Here is a 23,269-nt window from a genome sequence, read left to right on the forward strand (position 1 = left end):
ACTGCTGCTAATATGTCACTAGCTTGCTGCCATGAATGTCAGTTAGCTAATGTTAATGTTAAATAAATTATGTGTAAACTAATTTACTTAAAGATTTTATGAGGAGTATCTGTTTTAATTGGACTTCCACGCCACCTTCTGGCCCGGAATCTCGCGTACACTGTCGTAAAAATGTTACTTTTAACCAGGTGTGTGTTTGTTTTGGAACATATTTTCTTTGTTCAAGTCAACTCTTTACCAACCAAACAGGGTAAATATCAGTACAGTTACGCAACACTGTTGTTTGAAGCATAACAACAGGCAAATGTTGTAAATTTGTACTGTATGTCAGTACCCGGCTATATTTAGCTCTAATAGCAGCCTGATGCTACGACATATCCATAGGCTAACGTACCTACATTGGTGCTGATAATCTCATTTTAAAGTGTGGATTATGATAGAGCATATACTGTACCTAGAAGGGAACCTGTTTTCAAGATCACTTTCAAACTCCTCACAGCCCCTTTAAATTTCAATAAAATCTTAGCAAGAAAAGTTTAACTTTAAAGTTATCTGTCTGGCTACTGAGCAAGCCTTATGGAAAAATAAGATCGTTCCTACTGTTCTGTCTGGCAAGTAAATGATAGAATTCTAAAGTTAGTTTTTGTGACTTACATGATTAGCTGGCTATTGGGTGTGTAAGATAACAGTTACGTATACAAGCTAATGTTTCTATAAAGAAAACAATGGTTAGACAGCAAATTATCTGTCATCAGCTTGCTAGTAGGAATGCCCATTAGCTAAAGTTAAAATTAAAAAAAATCATTTGAAAACTATACAAGTTGCAGTAATTTGGAGGGGGGGGGGGGGGGGGGGGCACTAGCTTGCAAATGGCAAGCTAGCTACAGTAATGTTAGCAAGTAAAAAGGATTTATACTTAGGTTATTGTGATATTAGCAGGCTAACTGGTATGCTAACTGTATCATATGTAAGCGTTTGGTTTTAAAGCCACATTTTTTATGAGAAAAGTTTTTTTTTAAGTCAGCATGATAATGGCACAATAAGCTAACAAATGGCACGCTAGCTACAATGGCAAGCTAGCTAGCAGCTGTGAAGCTGCATTTGCTGAATCTAAGGTCAGCTGAATGTCTTTCTAAAGATACAAAGAATTCATTCTGTTTATGAGGTTTGAGATTTATGCTGAGCATCAAGTGATAGACTATGTTTGTTTTTGTTTTTTTCTTGGAGAATTGAATCATCATGGTATCAAATGGGTCTATACTTGCAGTTACCAGTTACTATATTTCAGTTGACATCCAACATTGACAGGCCTTCGGGGTAAAACTCCCAAAAAGTTCCCATCACAGCTCTCTGAGGCCTGCCAGCAAACTGCCATCCTCTGTGACCTTTTACACAGTGACACACCACCTTGCCTCATGTTTATCCTATTTTACTGTCTGGCTGTGAATACATTCCCTCTCTTTCTTTTGTCCCTTTAGACCACCATACCGCGTCACAGCCCACCACAAAGCCAGCTACGATGAGCCTTGAAAGCTGTTTTAATTTCAAGCTCAAGCTCTCCTGTGAAGAGGATGGATGTCCTTTACGTCCAGTCCTACCCCCTTCTCGTTGCTTTGTCACTGTTGTCATGAGTGCTGGAGCCAGCCTGAGAGGAATCCCAGGAATCTTTTTTCGGCTGACCTGGCTCTCATAGTGACACTGTCCGGGGCAGCCCCCAGCTCCTCTATAATAGTGTGTTTCAGCCCCTGGATCATGTATAAGAATAGTCTGTGGCTCTGCTGGTGCATGCATAGCATTGATATAAAGTAGCTGCATGTGTTGTTAAACAGCACTATTCTGCCGCTTCTAACTTTTCCTTTAATTTCAGTTTGGCTGCTAATATGAAGCAGTTTGCATCAGAGAGGAGCACACACCAGCAGTGACAGGGTTAATCATACCCATATGGTGTACCAAGGGGTTTGGTCCAATGCTGCTGTGGGCCAACAGGAGAGGAAAGGCAGGGTGGGGGCAGAACAGAAGGGAGAGGACAGCAGGGCAGACTCTCTCCCAACACCTGCACCTGGTCACTTGATTCACACTCTAACTCAAGGATCAGCGGACCAACATCTTGCTCACATCCAGGAGATGTCTGCTTCAATCCAGGCGTAAACTTTTGGAAAGAGTGGGAGACGCCTTCAGGGATCAGCTGTGTTTTTTACTGTTTCATGGAAGAAATCAGCCGGTTAACTGGGACTGATCAGGCTTAGTTATTTTCTTTCTCTCCAAGGGAATTTTACAAACCTATCGGATTGGTTTAAGCCTGCGCAGAGCTGCTCCTTCTCCTGCTGTAGGAAATTTTCAGACCCAGCTCCGAGGCACAAAACGCGGGGAATGCAGCGGTAACATCCCGCAAGTTTTGGGATCTCTAACGCGTATCGAGAAAGTCCGGATTCAAGGTAGGACATTTAACTTCTCTGTGGTTTAACTTTTAACTCCTGTCTGGTTACTCTGTCACTCTGAGTGCTATTTGACTGAAGTCCTGCGCGCATTTGTTCGGCTCCTATTTCTGGATGTTGAGTTCACAGGTAAGGGCGAACTCCTCCACGAAAAAAGGCAAGGTTATTGAAAATCTGTAATTATATCGCTCCAAATGGGTACCATGTGTTTTTACAGCTGAACTTTAATCTGCACTGACGGTACCACCCAGCACAGAAAACCAGCAGGAATACCGTCTTTCAGGCCACCACGCATGGAGACCTTCAGGCTCATTATTCTGATGTAGTTCCTGATTCCTGATTTTAGGATTTTTGATTTATGGTTGTTTAACTCTCTAATCTTAAATCTTGAAAACTAAAACATGACGTATAGGTGTTAAATTTGATCATACTGAGATAGTATAATACACCCATTGCTCTGGTACATTGCAAATTTTAAAAACAATCTGCAAATGAGATGAAAATGTGTTCTGTTCTCATTTCACTTTGATATTTTGTCATTTATTTTGACAACATTGATACATTTATACATAGGTGTCATTTATTTTAGGGTTTCATCTGTTTAGGGTGAAAAATCTGTATGATTTTATTGGACAGATGATGTGTTACCATCTCTTTTTTTTATCACTAATGGTGCACAAAGCTCTTATTTCACACATGTATTTCTATACTTCACTCAATAACAGTCTCATGTTTCAAAATCTGAAAAATTATAAACAAGGCAAACAAAGAAAGACTACTGTTACCCTTTACAACCAGGTGATCACATTTTGCACATGATATCCATTAAAAGGGCAAAAAAAACATCTTAAGCAGTCATAATTTACTTCAGCAGTAAATTAAAGTATGGATTAAGGGTGATATTTTCTACTTCCTTTCAAATTTGCTTCCCCTCTAGTGATCAACAGATATCAGCAGTAAATATACAGCGTTTGATGGGAGGAATGGAGATCAAGCTCCCCTGGTGAGCAGATATATGGCAACTGTGTGATGATGCCAGGAAGCCTGCGAGGCGTTCCCCCTGGCTTCTGTTTTCAATTCCCAAACATTCAGGCATGCCAGTCATTTCACTTTAATCGCAATGTTCATATTTTTCAGAGGGGACATATTTTTCATACAATGTGGCGCACATAAATCCTCCTGTTATTGTGAAACATAATGAAATCATTCTGCGAAATCTCTCACTTGTTTTCTGCACGAATGCCTCCCCCCCTTAAAAGCCCTTGTTCTTCCACGCTTGTACCTTGTGCCACCGGAGGCCAAAGCTACAAGGATGCCATGAGGAAAAGAGAAAAGCCCGTGGGATGGCTTATAGGCCAAAGAAAGCACACCTTCAGGGAGACAATTTAATGGATGTTGTGGACTCAGCTTTTAGTATTCATAATTTATATGGGATCCTCTCCAGCAAAGTGCAGATGCATAATGAATGCTTGAGTTAAGGTCTAACAGTTAGGCCACGTTTCAACACCCCTGAAACTGTCAGAAATTGTTTCAGCGAGGACTACCTGTTTCTTTGAACTGTCATGTATTTCACTCGTCAACTCCTGGAAGAATGCTGACGTGCTTTGTTGAGAGAAGCAGACGGAATTACTGATGGGCATCAGACTCTTTCTTTAATCATCTTCTTACACCAAACACGGATAAATATATGTTTAAGAAAGCATAACATGTTTAAGAGCATGTACAAGATGACAAGGAGACGTTAATCACCTTTTTTCAGACTTTTTTTCCCTCATGAATGTGCCTACCAAGGCTTTTTTACAGTCTCAACACATACCTCACTACATTTACTCTTTAAATAAATAATAGGCCTGTCATATTTTCCAGAGCAGGTGTGAAGATTTGGACGTTGTTCCGTCCTGCCAAACTATACGTCTCCCCTTAGAAGGCTGCAGGCCAAACTTGTGATCCAAGAGATCAGAGAGAAAGAGAGACAGAGTCTCTTTCCTGTCCTTCCTTCTTTTTCTGTCTCCCATTTCTCAAGGGGCACTCTGTAATAATAGTTCATTCCTCTTTCTTTTTTCTCCTCCAGATTTAGATCTCTGTGGGCTACCTGCATGACTGTTACCATGACAGCATCTGGAGCCCAGCTCCTCCTTTTGGCCTTGTGTGTTTACAGAGGCTCGGCCCTGCAGCAGTCTGCTCCACGGGTTCGCCTCTCCTTCAAAGGTGAGCTCACACAGATCAGACCTAACTCCTCTGACAGGCAGGATTGTCGTAATTTCTCTTACTCATTTCCCACCGAGTCAATCAGGCACGGTCCCACGCACCCATCCACACGGACGCTCTTGTTTCCTCTTGTTACATATGTAAAGAACGAGCTTCCTGCCTCATGTCAAACAGCCCAACACTGAAAACAAAAGGTGGATGTTACGTGTGGAGGGTTACTGGTTGTGCCCTTCCACCGAGTTTCTACCCACACCCTGAAGCCAACACTCTCCAGCCTGACCTGTCTCTTCTTTGTTTTTGATGTCAGACATGATGACACAAGAAGGAAACACCTGAAATCTGATCACAGGCACAAAAGGATACTTTAGAAGTGCAAAGTTTGGCTGCGAGGTTGAAAACTGGGGCTGGATCATCAATTTAAAAACCTTTTTTGTAGGATTTAGGGATTTTCCCAAATGCCCGTAAAATCAAAGTCTCATGTTCCAGATATTTCAGTGACACCTTTGATCAAAACAATGCTTCATGATTACAGTTATTTCTACATCCTATCATGTTGTCACTGCAAGCACAAATGTCACACCTGAAGTTGGTGTAAGTGAGAATTAGAGACGTGAATCAGGTTCATAACATTCTTCAGTGCTTTCATGTGGAGGTGGGTCAAAATATGTTGTGGTCTGGAGTCAGGTCTAGACAACATCAACATGTTTGGTGTCTTATCTCCAGTAAGTCGCGGTTTGCTTCTTTTTTTATGTTGTGGTTCTTTATTTAGAGGATGATTAAGTTTTGTCTGAGGCGAATAATGCTCTGCAGGAAATAGGCTGCACCGCTGGAGACATTTCACATCTTAATATCCCATTTTTCAAATATTTATCCCACTAAACCTTGAGTTTTTTTTAATGCTTATTCTGATAAAGGGAAATACAGATAATAATACCTGTATGTTCATGTTGTTTACATTTATACATGTAAACACAACCATGAACATGCTTTCAGATGTGATAAACAAAAGATTTGAGTTTGGAAACATGCAACCTTGTCCAAATGCAACAGAGCTTTATGAGCAAAAACGCCCAAACAGCAAAGTTTCTATTTCATGAAATTTGAATGAGGAAGACATCTGATGTAGATTAGAGGTGAGCTAATCATGAGATGTGTCATTGCTGTTCTGAGTTAAGCTGATTTTGTGCAACTGAAAACAGCTGTTTCCACGCAGTGTGTGGTTATGCAGCAACATTTCAATTCAAGGTTCAAGAGAGTCATTTCTGCGCATTCCTATATGAACTTAAACACTAATCCCCTTTCGGTAAACAGCTTACATTCACCCGTGTTTCTTTTTTTTCCTGTGTGCGTGTGTGTGTGTGTTTCCGAATGTAACAGCCTGACCAATTACACAAGTTTGGTCTTGAACTTGATGTGTTCCTCCCTCTGTGAGATACAGGAATTCAGAGAGCTCTCCTCACAGATAAAGTTGCTCCTTCCAAGCATCTGTCCGACTTTCAGATTGCTGATAAAGTTTCCAACACTTTAAATGACTCACCCACTCCTCCCCCCCTGGAGCGGACAAACAGAAAGAAACAAGTTGGATTTACTGGCCGACTGTTTTCTGCCACCCGAAGGATTGATTGTTCATTGTTTGTGACACCGGGTCCCTTTGTTCCCCTGAGGCGCCTGTGGAGGAGGTTTTTCGGAGCGGCTGGTGGACATGTGACCTCTCATATAGCCGGCCTGAGTGACACTCAGGAGGATACAGATCTAACATTGTTTCCCGTGTCGCTGGGAAGTTGTGTCACTCAGACACACTTCAAAGGGCTTCCCTCAGCCTCATTTGATAGAATTAGTCAGCATCGCTCGAGAGCAAAATGTGTGGTGTAATTAAAGCCTCGTACAAAATCCCAGGCCCTCACTGCGCTGTCACCAGTTTACTCATACTTGAGATAGGCTGGGGACTAAACTGGAGTGGTCATTAGAGCCTCAGTGACAATATGTTGTCAAGTTGTAACACGAGAGCTTATAATAGTGGCCCAGCTGAAGCTCCATGCTCGAATTGTACGTCCTTCCCAGTGTTTCCCCGTCACTGTCACTATGCTGTCAGGGGATAAGTGTTAGCTGAATGTTTACCAGATGATGGCAGTACATTGTTTGCTATTTTTGGAGGATGGAGACATGTATAGGGGTGTGGTGTTTCTACTTTTAGCTCCTACTGTGAATCCACTACGGCCCAGTGGAGCTGGTCCAGAGGCTTGTTATCCTGTGTTTACCTCTCAGGAACAAGACCGGACCCCCGTTCCCACCTCCGCGGCTCCATGTCATGTCGTCCGGAGATCCGATTGCACAGCTTATTTTAGTCACACCTTGACTACATCCTGTTAACAGTGACCTCAAAAGGAAGATGGCGGCACTTTGATGTAAATAAAGATTGTGCTTCCTGCTGAATCCCTGTAAGCTGGCTTCTGAGGGGTCTCTGCGAACATTTGTCATTATATAAGCCGACTGTCTTTACTGGGCCTACATCGCGTCCCAGTGTGCAAACATGCTGGACAATACCCATGAACATGTGTCTCTGTGCTGCTTTTCATGTTTTTAAATGGAGCAGTTGAACAGAAGAATGGAAAAAAGTCACATTCAGAGGCAGAGTGCAGCACGCAGCTCGCTCAGCACATGAAAATTGTTCAATCAAAGCTTTCAGGAGGACAAAAAAAGAAAAGCAGGAACATTTTCCACTGCGGCGTGTCTTAACAGGTTACGCTCGGCTGAACACAATCCTGATCTTAAGAATTAGCAGCGAGTTCCACTGACCGTGTTCCCTCAGAGACCTGCTTTTTCGTCCAACTCTACAGGGCACGTGGTGCCTTAAACTCAATCACACAGGCAGGACACATAAAATATTAAGATCTTAAAAGCGAATGTGTTTCTTAAAATGCACCAGGTTGAGTTATATTTAATCAGTGACACACATTTTCCAGAAAAGAAGTGAGAAAGGTGTTGTTAAAGGGGCCACAAGTTCAGCCAAGTCAGCGATCAAACATGTAAAAGGCATAAAGGGAGTAATGTGAAAGGTTTACAGAGGTTACCTCTGCTCCCCCTGCTGCTAGTTTTCAAAGAGCTGTTTCCTTTTTTAACAAAATCTTTATATTGACCAACTCTTTAAGCAACTTAAGCCTGTAACACTGGGTGCATGATGGGTAATAATGAAGAGAACCATTCTTTTGTGCAGAATATCCTGCTTTCCTTTGTCAGGAGCTGCTGAAGATGAGCACACTTTGAACTATTTGTTCTGTTTGTGGTGTGAAACAACTCAGATATCAAATACGAATCCAGTAAGAAAGAAAAATGTGTCAGACTCCCTGACTTCTAATAGTCTGTTGATAATCTTGTACCTGCAAGTGTCTTTGACATTTTATCACAGCACAAGTGAAGGATGATGATGGGGATATTTACGGACGATGCTGTGTGCTCGAGCAAACAGTCTTTTACACAGGTTGAGTGTGTACAGTCAGGACGTTTCTGTCAAGAGCTTTTCTTTCCTTTCTGTACAGAGCACATTCAAGATCCCAACCTTACTGCTAGAGGTATAATAAAAGCTTTTCCTGTGTTGATTATTTGCCATGTTTCACTCATTTTTATATTTTTGACATCATTTGCACACAGGCATGGTTTACCTCTACTTGTTCCCATTCAGCTGTGTAGTGGGGCAGACAAAGAGGGGGTGTGGTTTGGATATTTTCTGTTGAATGATGTTGCCGTCACCCCTTTTGTATTTTTAAGCCATGTTTTGATCTCATACTAGATTATTTTGTAAAATGAACCGAGAAAATGTATTTGGACATTGTCACATGGTTTTAAGCTCACTTTGTCTCTCAACAGTTTTGAAGTCTTAGTATGTTCGTTGCAGCCTAAAACGAGCAAGAAATGAATACGGTTAGTTTAAATGGATATTTATTCCATTTTGGTTGAAAAAGATAGAAAAGCCGGAAGTTTACAAAAACATTACTGCCAGTCTCATATTGAGGAATACAGAATGAGAAATTATTTCTTGTATCAAACTGGATCTGTGTTGGCCCTAATACCATTATTGGTGGAGGGACTTCAAAAGATGGATCTATGCATCCAGATTCCTGTTAATGGCTCTATGTGGTTACTTTATAAGCAACCTACAGGGTTTTCTGCAAGCAGAGAGCATCTCCAAGATGATGGAATGAAATCTATTTAACTGGCCATGGTGCCAAAAATATATCTGAGGAGGCTTTTCCACTGCAGGAAATTTTCTCAGGAACTAGGAACTTCTTACAGAAGTCTATAGCAGGAACCAGGCTTTACTTGTAAAAAGTTAAAAGTGTCATTTTGAGAAAGATCCTTGGAACACATCCTGTGTAACCTTTTGTTATTTGATCAGTGAAACCGTGCTCCTACATAAATTATGGTTTTGTTTTGTGTACATTTTTTCCGTATGGAGGCTGCTTTGGGGTTTTGTATCAGTTTTGGAGGCTGGTCTTTTTGGGGAAATCATTGAATTTTCATTAAAAAGGGCGCTTGACTTTCACTCAGACACCAGCTGAGCAGAGAAAGAGGCAGACTGAAGAGGGAGGTTGCACAAGAGTAAAAATCATCAAGTAAAAATTATGTTTATTGATAAATAATACAGCTCTCCTGCTTCCAATGCGAGTTGTGAAAGCTTTCGAAAAGACACAGGTACAGAGGTGGACAAATGGCTTCACTTACCAAATTATTGGACTGGTGGATTTCAGATTTAGATATCCTTTATTGATCCCAGAGGGGAAATTACAGGATACATTCTCTTAATCTGCACTATCTTCACAGGATTTTGAGGTGGAAGTGCTGTTATCAAGTCAACAGTGGGCCTGAAGAACTATTTTTTCCTTTTTAAGAGCTCCAAGAACAAAAAGTTCCTGGTACTTTGGGTTGAAATGTACCTTTGTTTTCATTTAATCTGTTTTATTTGTTCTTTTATTATGACTTTTGAGATTTTTTAAATTTTCATCAGCTAAGTTTCAACGACTAACAGAGATAGGAAAAAGAGATAGAGGGCAACACAGCTTGATACCACCCCTGTACAGTGAGTACCATCTAGTGAGCGATTAGACATTATCAGATCCATTTATGTTCCAGAAAATGAAAAAATCTGTATCCTCAAGCATAAGATGCAGCTAACATTACAGCTGCCTCTTTGAAGGACATTACGTTTTTACATATTCTACCCTGACTTTTTTGTGTTTCAGTGTGGGAATTATTCTATATTTGCTTGTCTTTTATCTGGCCCTAGAGTCTGTATTAAAGCTTGGATTGAATAACAAAGCTGGCACACTTTTCACACAGAACTGATGGATACAAAAGCAGCCCGGCCCTTCAGCTTCTCCTTCAACACCAGCGATTATCGCATCCTGCTGATGGATCAGGATCAGGGCCGTCTGTACCTGGGCAGCAGGGAGTACCTGGTGGCTCTGGACATGCACAACGTCAACAAGGAGCCTCTTATAGTGCGTTCAAACTCCACCGGCTTCCTGTTTCATAAATCCAGTCTGCTATTCGTTATGTGGCGGTATGCAGTGATCCTTAATAATCCTGTATTTCACAAACACAGATCCACTGGCCGGCGTCTGCGAAGAGGAAAGGGGAATGTCAGATGACAGGAAAAGGAAGACAGGTGGGATCTTGTGTTTACACCTGGCTGTGTGGAGAAAAAGAAAAAAAAATTGACTGTTCAAGACGGGACAATGACGATGATGATGCTTGAATACCATTTGTCTTACTCCTCTTTGTTCAGGGTGAATGTGCCAACTTTGTGCGCCTGATAGAGCCGTGGAACCGCACCCACCTCTACACCTGTGGGACGGGGGCGTATCAGCCGATCTGCACGTTTATCAACCGTGGCTGGAGGGCAGAGGTGAGCACAGAGACGTTTACGTTTTCCCCCTAGAGCGAGATTCACTGCAAAACTCCCTCTGCTGTGGCAGCAGGCCTGGAAAGCTTCGTCCTGATAAATATTTCAGGACTACAAACTGGGACAGTGATTTGTTTATGATTTTCCCATGTTCCCCTGTGACGTCTATTTTTAATGCGTCTTCTTCCTGTCTTATCTGGCTGTGCAGGACTACCTGTTTCGGCTGGTCCCTGGGTATATGGACTCGGGGAAGGGGAAATGTTCTTACGATCCCAAACAGGAGAGCGTTGCAGTTCTACTCAGTAAGATATTCTTCAGTTTTTTTTGTGGAAAAACACCAAATCTTATCAAAATTCATTTCTCCAGAGAGTCTCACTGTTTCACTCTCTTGTTTTTTTACCCCTTGCAGATGGTAATCTATACGCAGGTGTCCATATTGACTTCATGAGCACAGATGCTGCTCTATTTAGGACCATGGGAGGCCGACCAGCCATCAGGACGGAGCAGTATGACTCCAGGTGGCTCAACGGTGAGTAATTCTGGGTGTGAGGAGGTAAATGTCTCTGATTACAGGTTATGGCTCCTCTCATTTTATTTGACAACCACTTTGCTCAATCCTCTCCCCGCTTATGTGTCTTTATCCTCAGAGCCGGTGTTTGTTCAGATCCAGCAGATCCCTGACAGTGCAGAAAGGAACGATGATAAACTTTACTTCTTTTTCCGTGAGAAGACCCTGGACTCGAGCGGCGGGGCGAGCCCCAGTGTTTTGGCCCGGGTGGGGAGGGTGTGTCTGGTGAGCAAAAACTCATCTCATAGGTTGTGATAACAGATCTATCTTAGTTTGTGAAATGAAACCCATTGTAGGAATTGAGCCTTGACCCAATTTCCTTCCTGTCTAGAATGATGAAGGAGGGCAGAAGTCCCTGGTGAACCGCTGGACGACGTTCCTGAAAGCTCGTCTTATCTGTTCAGTTATTGGAGAAGATGGAGTGGAGACGCGGTTTGATGAACTACGTGAGGCTCCAATGAAATCAGCTCTGACTTTAAGCTGATAGCATTTTAATTGCAGCGGCTTTTACCTTCCTGTTATTGATTTTGTGCCTTTTTATCTTCCAGGGGATGTGTTTATCCAGCCAACACAGGATGAACGAAATCCGACAGTGTACGCTCTCTTCACCACAGCTGGGTGAGTCAATTCTAAGAGATAAAATCAAACCTCACCCAACCCAATCACACATTTTTGTGGTTGATTCATGCTGTAACTGTTGCTTTAATTACCCTAATTCTTGTCTCTCTCTGCTCAGCTCTGTGTTCAAGGGCTCAGCTGTGTGTGTGTACTCCATGGCTGATATCCGAAATGTCTTCAACGGACCATTTGCCCACAAACACGGGCATAATTATCAATGGACAGAGTACACTGGCAAGATTCCCTACCCTCGGCCTGGAACAGTACGTCTTGGTTATCTCCAAATTAAAACCTCCTCATCAGCCGCACAAATCTTAATCTTTAAATTTCAGTGCATCACTTCTTGTTTTCTTAATCCAGTGTCCAGGAGGAACCTTCACTCCCGGTATCCGCTCCTCCAAGAACTTTTCAGATGAGGCTGTGAATTTCATCAGAGCACACCCTCTCATGTACCATCCAGTTTATCCCGTCCACCGACGCCCCCTGGTGGTGAGAACTGGTGTGGACTACCGCTTCACAGCCATGGTGGTGGACCAGGTTGATGCTGTGGATGGACGCTATGAGGTGTTATTCCTGGGGACAGGTGAGGCAGCTGAAGAATACTTGGGATAACAACTACTTTTGCAAGAAAAGGGCATTATAAAGTGTATTTTCTCTCACCTCTAGACCGAGGAACTGTTCAGAAAGTGATAGTTCTGCCTAAAGACCCGACAAGCATGGAGGAGCTGACACTGGAGGAAGTGGAGGTTTTCAGGGTATGTTATCAACAAAAAAACACAATACTTTAACTCATGGAAGACTTTTACTTTAACAGTTAATCTGTTTTTTACTTATCGACAAACAGAGCAGAGCTCCAGTCAAAACCATGAAGATTTCCTCCAAAAGAGTAAGTTAATCCTTGTTTCTGACTTTATGATACAAATTTCACTGTGGATATCTAAACAGTTTCATCACAGTCACTCTAATTCTTTTTTACTTCTGTCATTGTAGCAACAGCTGTACGTGTCTTCAGACGCTGGCCTGACCCAGGTGTCGCTGCATCGCTGTGGCGTGTACGGCAGAGCCTGCTCTGACTGCTGCTTGGCCCGAGACCCCTACTGTGCCTGGGATGGAGAGAGCTGCTCTGCCTTCACCCCGTCCACCAAGAGGTCAGGGATGCCTTAAATCCATCCTTTAATCTTGACAGTGCTGTGATCTGTTTCTGGGTGATAAAGTGAGAAAATCAACTTAATCCCATTTATCAATTTTCTCTCAGGAGGAGCAGGAGACAGGATGTGAAACACGGTGACCCGCTGAGGCAGTGCAGAGGCTTCAATGCAAAAGGTGAGGAAATGTCCCACTGTGTTTGAACATCACATCACACACACTTCTCCATCTCTCTCTGCAGGTTTTTGACATTTCTTTGCTTTTTTTTTGTGCAGTGGAGAAACGACTGAGAGAAACTGTGCAGTTTGGGGTGGAGGACAGCAGCACCTTCTTGGAGTGTCAGCCCCGCTCTCCTCAGGCCACGGTGAAGTGGCTTTTCCAGAGGGATGGGAAGAGGAAAGTGGTGAGGAAAAATAAGAGTTACATATTACTTAAATAGAGAAAGTTATTTGCAGTCTGTGAACCAAAAATATTTATTTATTTTTTCCTTTGAATTATTTTTCTATTGAGGAGTCGTATGACCTTAATTCCAGGTATACATTTAGATCTCATTTGTGACTTTTGATTTAGTCATTTTTTGTTTTGCAATTATGTTTGTACATCCAACCAAACAGAACTAGAATCAAGTAATGAACAATTTATCAGAACAATAACAATAGGAAAGACAGCGGGAATAGAATAAAGTGAAGTCAACAAGAAAGGTTCAAATACCAAAGGGATTCTGACAGCATACAAGCAAATGTTTTCTGTATAAAATAAATACTTTAATTTAAAAAATAAAGGTAAAATTAAAAAACATTATTTAGAAGATTTAATTAAATTAAATTAAAAAATAGATAGATAAATGTTTTAATTTTAAAAATAAATAAAGACAAAATTAGAAAATATTAATTAGTAAATTAAATAAAAAATGGATGGATAAATAATTTAATAAAAAAAAGATAAAATTAGAAAATATAATTTAGTAAATTAAATTAAGAAGTAGATTGATAAATAAGTTTAAAAAATTATGTACATTTCTTCTCCAGAATATTACTTTTAAATAAACAAGTGAGTTTTGAAGGTACTGATTGTAATATAATATTTTGCCTTTAAAACAAAACTTGTTTATTTTATTTTATCATTATAGTACTATTCAGCCTCTGCTCAAAACCTTTTGTTTTAGCAGCTTTTTCAGCGACATTAAGTTTGACACAGTGTGTTGAGGTTACTTTTAACTCAGATTTGTAGTTGCTGTTGTTGATTATGTAACTTAAAGCTTATGAATCTGGGTTTTTATGGAAGATCTTTATAGATAGGACAGGATTCAGTAACAGTGGAGACAAAAATCCAGCTTGTTCTGACTTTTGTTTACAAAGGAGCGTTCAGTAAAGTGGTGATCACCAACAGCTACGCTTAGGCTATTATTGTCCTGTAAACACAAAAACTTTCCACTGTCTCCTAGTCTTTGGGAAAATGATATACCTGTAATTTTCTTTCACAACCAAATGGACACTTACAGACAAGTTGTTCAGAGAAGCTGGAAAACATGGCAAAGAATTACAAACACATAAATGTATCTGTTTTTAAACTTTGCTCAGGTTTAGGTCAGACATTCAACATTGTAACATTATATGTATGTATTCAATAAGGATGAGAGTAATACAGTAAGTTTCCCTTGATGTCAATACAATGCTCCACTACTTTTTATTGACACACTATCTCAAATCTTTCCACTGGATTCAAGGAAACAGAAAGTCCAAACATTGGTTTGCATCAGACAGTGGGGAAAATAAAACTTGAGGAAATTTAGCTTGACTAAAGGCTTCATTCACTGAGAACAGGATTTCTGCTTAGGATCTGCAAAGGATGTTTTAGAACAACAACGTCCATGATTCAACTGTAAACCTCCACTACACTAAGCATCTTTTACTGAGCGATCCCATCACCAGGAGTTATACACTGTTCCTTTAGAGATCATCGTAATCCTGACACTGTCTGCCCTCTCTTAGACTTTCTTTCTGTTGTATTCTTTTATCTACAGCTTAACCGTCTTGGAGGTGTTCTCAAAACCAACCATGGCATCCTCTTAAAGAATCTCAACCAATCAGATGCAGGGCTTTACCACTGCCTCGCCACCGAGAACAACTTCAAACACACTGTGGCCCGTGTGGCGCTGCGCATCCTGGACCGAGACATCGTCTTGGCTCTCACCGCTCAAGACGAGGACGAAGGGCCGAAAACACGTCACGCAGGACCTTACTCACAATCCCCCCTCGCCTCCACACCCTTCCCACCTGAGATCAGACTGATTAACCAGTACTGCCAGTCCTACTGGGAACAGCTTAACCCTAAACAGCAGCAGCAGCGCAAACGCACAAGCCGCAGACACACAGAGAGCCAGGACCAAGGCCTCGGCTAGAGGACGACACGACGCATGTCCAGCACTGGCCTGTTTGGACTTTTAGTGGACTTTTATGTTTGACAGCATGTTTGTGCAGCACTTCTGTTCTTTAGGCAGGTGATGCTGCCATGCTGTCCTTTCAGTACCATGATGGTGGTTTTGCAGGTTTCTGCCTATAAATTACAAATTGTGAATATTTGACGCTATAAAAAATATGATATGTTTTTGAAAGAGTCGTCAATCTCTAAAAAAAACTCATGTTAAAGGTTAAAATTGAAACTAACTTTGAGAGTAGACTTCCTCACGATTTTTCCACAATCATTGGGGTTTACGGATGTTGTGTTCAGAAACACAGAGGAAATGATTTAATATCTTTAACTTGCAGCAATAGATTGGTGCTTTTAAAGCAAAAAAAAAAAAAAAAAAACTAAAAGAAGGAAACAAACATTTTCAGCTTTACAGTTGTCTTCTGAATTTGTGACAGCAAAGAATTCAGCTGCTAATTTTATAAAATACCATGAGGTGCTCTTTTAAATTAGATTTGACGTCTTACTTGAGCTACAAAATAAACAAGAGCATCAAAAACAAAACAGATTTCTCCACGGCTGTTTTTATTGTATGAACCACCAGAAAAGTATCAGACAAGATGATAAAGAGGAAGTAGACCAAAGGGGAGTTTGTTTAGGATTTCCCCAGGAAGGTTTCAGTGTTGTTAAAAAGGAGGAGAGGCAACACACACACAAACATTCACACACAAACACACACAGGATATCCATCTCTTTGTCCATAGAGTCGCCTAAATCGACACAAAATAAAAGTTCCTCATGCTTGCTTTAAGTGTTACATTTGCGACTGTCCTTGAATGCATCAGTAAGGGCTTTTTAATGACAGCTGGTTCCCATCTATTAAGCACATTGTTACTGTGGTGAAAAATAAACTGCTCTTCTTAACGGTCATCGTATTTCACTCTCAGACTGTGATGTTACGTACATGCAGTGTATAGTTGATAGGCTCGACGTGCAAAACCACAGGTGTTGTACTTTAAAGTATCTTGAAACAGAAATGTAATATATTGATTGTGAATATAATATATATGGTCATTGGATTACTCTTGTATTGTATGAAGATGTTATGATATAAATGCATATGTTGCATGCATTTCTCTCGTCGTTTGTGGCAAGTTGTACATTTTGCTGTTTTGGACTGTGGTGTGTTACAATGTTTGTTGGGTGTATTGTGTTCTGCTAAGCTAATTCCAGTGGATGTTGTCATATAATGACTCCCATACTGTCCTGTGCTCTTGTGACCTCCTGTATGTGAGTGTTAAAGATTTGTATAGTGTTCTTCCAGTTATGCACTTTGTTGGTGGTGGGATTAGAGGGAAATGGGGATCTTTGCACAGATGTATGAGAAATGATACCAGAACATGATGTTGTTTTTTTATGTACAGTATGTTATAAAAATGGGAATGAACATGGATCAGATTTATTACTGATTATTGGTGTTCTGTCATAAGCTGTATTAACAGGATTTTAAAAAATGGCTCTTTTTAAAAAAGCAAAAGAGATTTCCAGTCAGAGCCTGCGTTCACCTTCATTGTGAGTAACACAGTGCTGTTATTACTGATGAATCCTACACTGGAAATGTTTGAAAAAAGATATAAACATTTCAGAATTCTCTTTCACTTGTTTGTTCTTTCATTTCAATCCATTTTTAATGGATTTTTCTGCTTTTTAATCCATCCCCCAGACAGTTTCTGTCAACTGACTGTAAATACAGATGGTAAAGTCATCCTCACCCTCTCCTGTAGGACAAAAGTGAAACCAGCAAGTGAAACAGCTGCTGACAGCTCATGCTGTTGGCAGTATATGTAAGGAAGGGATTAGCTCTGGAAGCTTCAGTGTTGTTTGAAGCAGACACCTGTGGTAGTAGAAAGGTCAATGGTTTTTATGTTTGTTTTTCTGTCTGTTTACAGAATGGTCCTTCATTTCTGCCCATTGTGAGCTTTGATGTGGAAAGATTGCCTCCAAAAGGGGGCTAACATTTGCATCCTTGGAGCCAATGCATGTACACAAATGACCAGACTGACTGCATGGAGGGACTGACATCGCTTCCCAACGCTAAACAAAACACTCATTTATCATACCAATACTAAACGTTGAATATCCCCATAGCAGAAAAGTCTTGTGCCAATTTGAAGCAAATATTTATGGTTTTTGGAAAGTTCAGTGACTCTTGTGGTAGAGTTTTTTTTCTCACTTTTCTTCAACTACTCCCATAATCTGGTACGGTGTGCAGCAGTAGCCAGGGAACTGTCAATCATGATGTCACTTCCTCTCTTTTTAAAACCAACAACTACTACAAACAAAAAAAATAGTACTTTTCACCTATCAGCATGACAAGAAGTAACTATTGTTGTCGAAATTTATTTTAAGTGTATTTTAACTGTGTATTTTAACTGTATATTTTGACCAATCGTCCCGGAAAGAATTATTCAAGAGGCGGAGTTTATGACCTATGCTGCAGCCAGTCAGCAGGAGGTCCTGTGAGTCGCTTCACAGCTTCACCCTAACCTGAAATAACAAATCGTTTTACCCAACGATCAACAATTCAACCCTGAAGGATGCATTGAACAACCAATTGAACAATTAAATCCAAATATAGAAAAAATAAAAATGTAGACATAAAAAAGCACGATGAGAACTTAAAATGAAAAAAAAAAACATGCTTGGGAACACATCACTTAATGTGTTTTTATTATTTTATTCACCCATCTGTTAAAATGAAGTAGGCGTGCCTATGAACAATACTGTACTCCAATGTTTGGACTTCACTTTTGGGGAGCTGTCACATTGTCCATATTTTTGTTGACTTCAGTCATATCCAATTCATTTTCAAATTTAAAACTTGGAAATAATAAAAAAAAGCAAAGTAAAACAGTGAACTCTAAAATCAGATGTGAGCTTGGTTCAGAATACAAATTAGTCATCCCATTCATCATCGTCATCATCCTCATCCCCACCATCGTCTTCACTTTCATCTGAAAGGAAAAGAAAATAATCATGTGAGACATGTGCTGCCCTTTGGTTTAGTCCTACGTCTCTGTACAGTTTAATTACTGTTTTTATACTCACCAGACGAGTGGATGACTTTACTCCTCTTCTGCATGACCGACATAAGAGCACCCACGATGCCCTCACCAGGCCCCGGTGGTGAAACTGGAGCTGGATCAGGATTTTCTGTAACCTACAACATGAATCCAAGCAGAGGCAGCACTTGAACAATAAAATCTTTGCTGAATTCAACAAGGAAATAAGAATAGGTTGGTGCGTCAAGAAAACAAGATAAGTATAATTTAGAGCCAAGAAAAGCGTCTTTACATTTCTGAGCTTCTTCCCGAGTCGGATCTGATCCAACAAAGCTCCTCTGCCATCTCCTCCGCCACTGGATGGAGGGGTAGGTGGGGTTGGACCACAAGAAAGAGAAGGAGGAGGGGGAGGAAAATCTAAACATGGAGCAGGTGCAGGAGGGGGTGGTGGAGGGGGAGGAGGAGCAGGTCCTCCACCTCCTCTGCCTGGTGCAGATGGAACAGGAGGAGGTGGGAAACCCATGGAGCGCTGTTGGCTGGATGGTGGCGGGGGAGGAGGCATGCTGTGTGAGGAGGATTTTGGAGGAGGTGGTGTGAAGTGAGATGTCGAGTGTGCTGGTGGAGGTGGAGGAGGAGGACCACCTCTGTTTGTTGGAGGAGGTGGAGGTGGGACTCCTCCTCGTACTGTTGGTGGATGGGAGGAAGGGCTCCCTCGCTGCTGCTGGCCTGGGATAGCAGGAAGGGGGCCAGAGCGGCCACGTGATGGTGGAGGGGCCGGAGCAGAGTGACCAGAGCCTGGAACAGGAGGCAGAGGTCCTTGTCTGCCAGGTGGAGGTGGTGGAGGTCCAGAGGCTGAAGAGTAACAGAACAAGGTTCAACCTTTGTGCCTTTATGTGAAAACAGCCTGAAAAAGGAACCTGAGTAACACTCACCTGCTCTGTTGACCTCCCTTTTGACGGCCTCCATCCCTCCAGACTGCTCGATGACGTTATAGATGAGCTGAGAGGTTTGTTCATCCCTCATATCAGCCTCTCTGATCCCAGCCTGGGACAGCAGCTGCCACAGGTCAGGGTCCAGGTTATTTGGATCAAAGCCCACATGAGTAACATGTCTGAAAGGAAAGAAAGAAAAAGAGAAAATATGATACAGATACACACACTTTCAGAGTTGTTGCATGACACAGAGTTGAACTGTTTAACTTTCTTTAGCGTTTTGCTGATAAACTGGCAACAACTTTTTTGCGAAAGAATTCACACAGATGAGTCATTTTTTTCTCATTGTTGAAAGAAACTTTTTAAACTATTTGTTTTCAGAATATAAATAAAATAAATTGTTCCTGCAGCCAAATTTTAATGCAAAAAATCTTTAGACCACCTCCCAGTGCAAAGTATCTGCCCCCACTGCCCTAAATTAACAGTATATTTCTGATAACCATGTAATAATAAAAAAAAAACATTTCTGGAATGTTAAACCCACCAGTTTGTGCAATCTCTTAATGAATTTGATATCTTTAATCCCAAAATATAATTATTGTTGTTTTCCATGAACTTTCAAAAGGTTTTTTTTAACTACAGAAAAGGCAAATTAAAAATCTAAGTTCTGCCAATTTCAATACAAATGAAATGAATTGTTTTATTTCATTATTGACAGATGCTTGTTAATTAGTGCCAAAGAGGTAAATTCTACCCTTTTTAGCATTTTAAACAATAAATGATAATATAATATGTATATCTTAATTTTTCAAAGATTTAAGTAATTTAAAACTTTAAAAATTGAGGTTTTTTTTAACACATCCACTACATTTCCTTATGGCTCTATTCGCAGTGACTGAACCTTACAGCACTGCATCTTAGATAATATTAATTTTTGACGGTCACCGATAAAATTTGTAACAAGTGTTTTGTTCTTGTTGTTTTTACTTGGCCTAAAAAGCTATGAAAAAGAAAACAAAACAAAAGAAATTCAAACATGTTTTTGCACACTTTCCTGTGAAAGCTGAACTTTTTGAGTGTTTTGGTCCACGCACAATTATGTGACTCTTTTGGTCTGTCTTGTGATTTGTTATACTTCAATTTCTGATAAATCCTCGGTAAAGTGATACTTATAGATAAATACCCCCCCCCCCCCCCCCCCCCCCCCAAAAAAAAAAAAAAAAAAAAAAACAAAAACAAAAAACAAAAACAAAAAAAACCCAAAAACATTCAAACAACTTTTTAAAGAGGGGCCATTGTTAATTTTCTCAAAAGTTAAATACTGGCTTAAAAAGCTATGTTGTCAATTAACTTGTCCTTCGAGTGGACATCAAGGTCACTCAGAACACCGATAACTTAGAAGTCTCACTTGAATCCACTCGGGGCGCCTATGTCTGCTTTGGACAGTTTCGAGCCCTTTTTCTTGCTCTTCTTGTCCTTCTTTGCTTTCCCGCTGAGACCCAGTGAGGCACCCGTAGGTGAGGGCATGGAGCGATAACGGGACGACTGGATGTCTGGGTTCTGGATGTCAACTGTAGCCATGCGGTAAGAGCCTGGTCCGCCAGGTGAGCCTTCAGGGGAAACAGAACATGGTTAAGAGGTTTCTCATTTAGAGGTCGCAGGAGAGAAAAGTTAAGAAGAGGAAGTTACCTTTATCATTTGGAAGTGGAGGCAGGGAACCTCTGTCTACCGTAAAAAACACGAGAGTTATTTATACTCCAACAATACATGATAAGTATCGTGTTAAAATAAAATACAGACACACCGTGAAGAAATGTGATATCATCTTACCATTGGCCGGCAGAGGGCGCTGTTTCTTATCTTTAAAGGACAAAGACACGAAAACCCCTTACAATTAAATCTCACCCACTTAACATCAAAGCACATCATTTATCCAGCTAAGATACATACAAAACGGTTTCCTTGTATTCAAAATGAGAAAATAGTGTTTTTTTTTTAAATTTCAATAAAGAAATGTTTACAAGATAACCCTGACAATTTATCACAATCTGTAATGAAAAAATGCATACAGTTCTGCAGTAGGTTTCTTTTGCATAAGACTTCACAGTATGGTCAAAATTTACCTTCTAAAAATATAATATACTATGAATTTAAAAATAACTGACATTGTGTCAGTTGGTTTCTTTACTCACCCTGCCGATTGTTTCTTTGGTTGATTTTCTCCAGCACTGCACTTTGAAAAGTCTCTGCCTCCTGCTTATCAGCAAAGTTCAGTCCGACCTGGCAGTCCTAAAGTACAAATAAAGTGAATAAATACATCCCATTAAAAAAACTTTATTATTATTATTATTTTTTGCTTATGGTGGGTGTAACACAAACAAATTCAACTGCATAGGTCAAATGCAGTTGTACTTACGTCTGCAGGAAAGGTGTGAAAGTGTGGCAGTGGTGAGAAGTAAACAATCTGGTTGTAAAGCTCCTGTTCCCACACTTGCCTCCCCGTCTGTGGAAAACATGGTTATTATTTCTATCCGTTGGTATTACTCACAGAAGATGTGAGTAATCTTGTGTCAGTGTTTTGCAACTTTAAAATACACACTTCAAATCTGTCATCAGTCTTTTTGCTGCTTTGTTTGAAATTTCTCCTGTTGTGGTTGTACAGTTTGAGAAGATACCTTCAAATCATACATGCGGATGAAGTAGGAGCGCTGAGGGTTGTCTTTGACGAAGCAGACCACGCCTGTCAGCTGCAGGGTCCACATGGATGGGCTGTTGGGCAGAGCCATGAACAGCTGTGCTACTGCTGTAGCCATGGACTACACACACACACACACACACACACACACACACACACACACACACACACACACACACACACACACACACACACACACACACACACACACACACACACACACACACACACACACACACACAAACACACATTAAACAAGTTAAGAGCACCCTAGCAGTTGTGAGAATGTTATGCTACACTTGCATATTTACATTTTGTGGTGAGGACTGACTTCCTCTTACACTTTCATTTGCTCTGATAACACTTCAAATGTCATAAAACTCCTTCAGACATATAGCTCGTTGTTTTACTTTGCTCTGTTGGGTTTCCAGTCTGTCATGGCTGTTGTTGTTATATTCAAATCAGCAGGTTTAAAAAAAATCAGGAACAAAGCAACCTCCTTCTCACTGTCAGTCTGAAACCAGCGACACAGTCTAATTCTGACACCAGAGGAAGAAACAGTTCAGCCACCATTTCCTGTTACAGCTACCTCCTTTATGATGACCTAATGTCAGCACTTCATTTTGACTACATCTACTTAAATGCAGGCCACTCTGGATAGTTTGTGTACTGTGTAGGAATAAAATGTACTTTTTCTTGATTTTGAAATTTGATCAAGATATTTAACAAAAGAACAGTCACACTATGATTCAAACCAAAAGTATTCCTACATGAAGTTAAAAAGGGCTAATATCTAGGTTCAACTACCAACTGTGATCATTCAAATTCAGGATATGATGTTTAACCACAGAGAAAGTCCCAAGGCCTAAGGTTATTTACACTCTTCTGAAGCTACTAGAACAACCTGCCCTGTCAAAGATATCTCAGTTATTCATTCAACAAAAACTTTATCCTACAGTGAAGATAAAAGTCAAGTACAGCCGTTAAGTAGAAGCCATCAGTTCAGGACTTACAGCACACCTTCTACCCAGCAGCTCCTCCAGCCTCTCGTTCTCCTGCAGGCTCAGCAGAGAGCTCCTCGCGCCCTCTGTTTTATTCTTCAATCCACGGCTCATGGTTTTCTGTAAAAGCTCCCTCTTTATCTTAAATTAACGTGAACAGCGTTTGTAAAAAAGCGATCTTGCTACACTGTCTGTTAACGGAGCTCTACAGTCAAGGAAGTTTCTCTTCTCTGTTCTGTGCACACATAAACTCAAAGCAGGAAACGGCCAACCGCACTTCTCTAACCCCCGTTTTT

At 40.8% G+C, this 23,269-nt stretch overlaps 2 protein-coding genes across 3 annotated transcripts; one reads left to right on the top strand and one right to left on the bottom strand.

The window, feature by feature from the left end:
• Positions 1-1,960: 1,960 nt before the first annotated feature.
• On the top strand, positions 1,961-16,907 carry sema3ga (sema domain, immunoglobulin domain (Ig), short basic domain, secreted, (semaphorin) 3Ga). Its single transcript, XM_074680917.1, has 18 exons — positions 1,961-2,435; positions 4,507-4,643; positions 9,978-10,138; positions 10,243-10,305; positions 10,426-10,545; positions 10,751-10,844; positions 10,952-11,071; positions 11,190-11,335; positions 11,442-11,556; positions 11,659-11,728; positions 11,847-11,991; positions 12,089-12,311; positions 12,395-12,483; positions 12,573-12,614; positions 12,719-12,876; positions 12,984-13,051; positions 13,150-13,277; positions 14,898-16,907. The coding sequence occupies exons 2-18, from the start codon at positions 4,532-4,534 to the stop codon at positions 15,273-15,275; spliced, it is 2,232 nt and encodes a 743-aa protein (XP_074537018.1). The 5' UTR covers positions 1,961-2,435; positions 4,507-4,531; the 3' UTR covers positions 15,276-16,907.
• A 1,137-nt stretch (positions 16,908-18,044) lies between these two features.
• On the bottom strand, positions 18,045-23,225 carry wasa (WASP actin nucleation promoting factor a). 2 transcript variants are annotated; one of them, XM_074680918.1, is made up of 11 exons: positions 22,986-23,225; positions 21,953-22,093; positions 21,694-21,780; positions 21,470-21,566; positions 21,108-21,137; positions 20,967-21,002; positions 20,686-20,887; positions 19,278-19,456; positions 18,638-19,197; positions 18,392-18,503; positions 18,045-18,297 (listed from the first exon to the last, which is right to left on the bottom strand). In XM_074680918.1, the coding sequence occupies exons 1-11, from the start codon at positions 23,085-23,087 to the stop codon at positions 18,239-18,241; spliced, it is 1,605 nt and encodes a 534-aa protein (XP_074537019.1). In that variant the 5' UTR covers positions 23,088-23,225; the 3' UTR covers positions 18,045-18,238. The 2 variants fall into 2 exon arrangements, with proteins under 2 accessions (XP_074537019.1, XP_074537020.1); XM_074680919.1 differs by having other exon boundaries at positions 22,993-23,129.
• Between the last annotated feature and the right edge of the window lie 44 nt (positions 23,226-23,269).

Source organism: Halichoeres trimaculatus, unplaced genomic scaffold (genome assembly GCF_033239565.1).
Source record: "Halichoeres trimaculatus isolate MK-OKI-2021-1 unplaced genomic scaffold, fHalTri1.1 fHalTri1_scaffold_11, whole genome shotgun sequence".
Classification (NCBI taxonomy): Eukaryota; Metazoa; Chordata; class Actinopteri; order Labriformes; family Labridae; genus Halichoeres; species Halichoeres trimaculatus.

What these genes read in the sequence shown, in the direction of transcription:
- sema3ga (XM_074680917.1), top strand. Translation starts at nt 4,532, where the DNA reads ATGACTGTTACCATGACAGCATCTGGAGCCCAGCTCCTCCTTTTGGCC. An exon ending in GGGTGGGGAGGGTGTGTCTG is followed by an intron (nt 11,336 to 11,441) that starts GTGAGCAAAAAC and finishes CTTCCTGTCTAG; the next exon opens with AATGATGAAGGAGGGCAGAA. An exon ending in GGGATGGGAAGAGGAAAGTG is followed by an intron (nt 13,278 to 14,897) that starts GTGAGGAAAAAT and finishes TTTTATCTACAG; the next exon opens with CTTAACCGTCTTGGAGGTGT.
- wasa (XM_074680918.1), bottom strand. Translation starts at nt 23,087, where the DNA reads ATGAGCCGTGGATTGAAGAATAAAACAGAGGGCGCGAGGAGCTCTCTG. An exon ending in GGCGCCCCGAGTGGATTCAA is followed by an intron (nt 19,457 to 20,685) that starts GTGAGACTTCTA and finishes CTTTCCTTTCAG; the next exon opens with ACATGTTACTCATGTGGGCT. An exon ending in AAGGGAGGTCAACAGAGCAG is followed by an intron (nt 19,198 to 19,277) that starts GTGAGTGTTACT and finishes GTTACTCTTCAG; the next exon opens with CCTCTGGACCTCCACCACCT.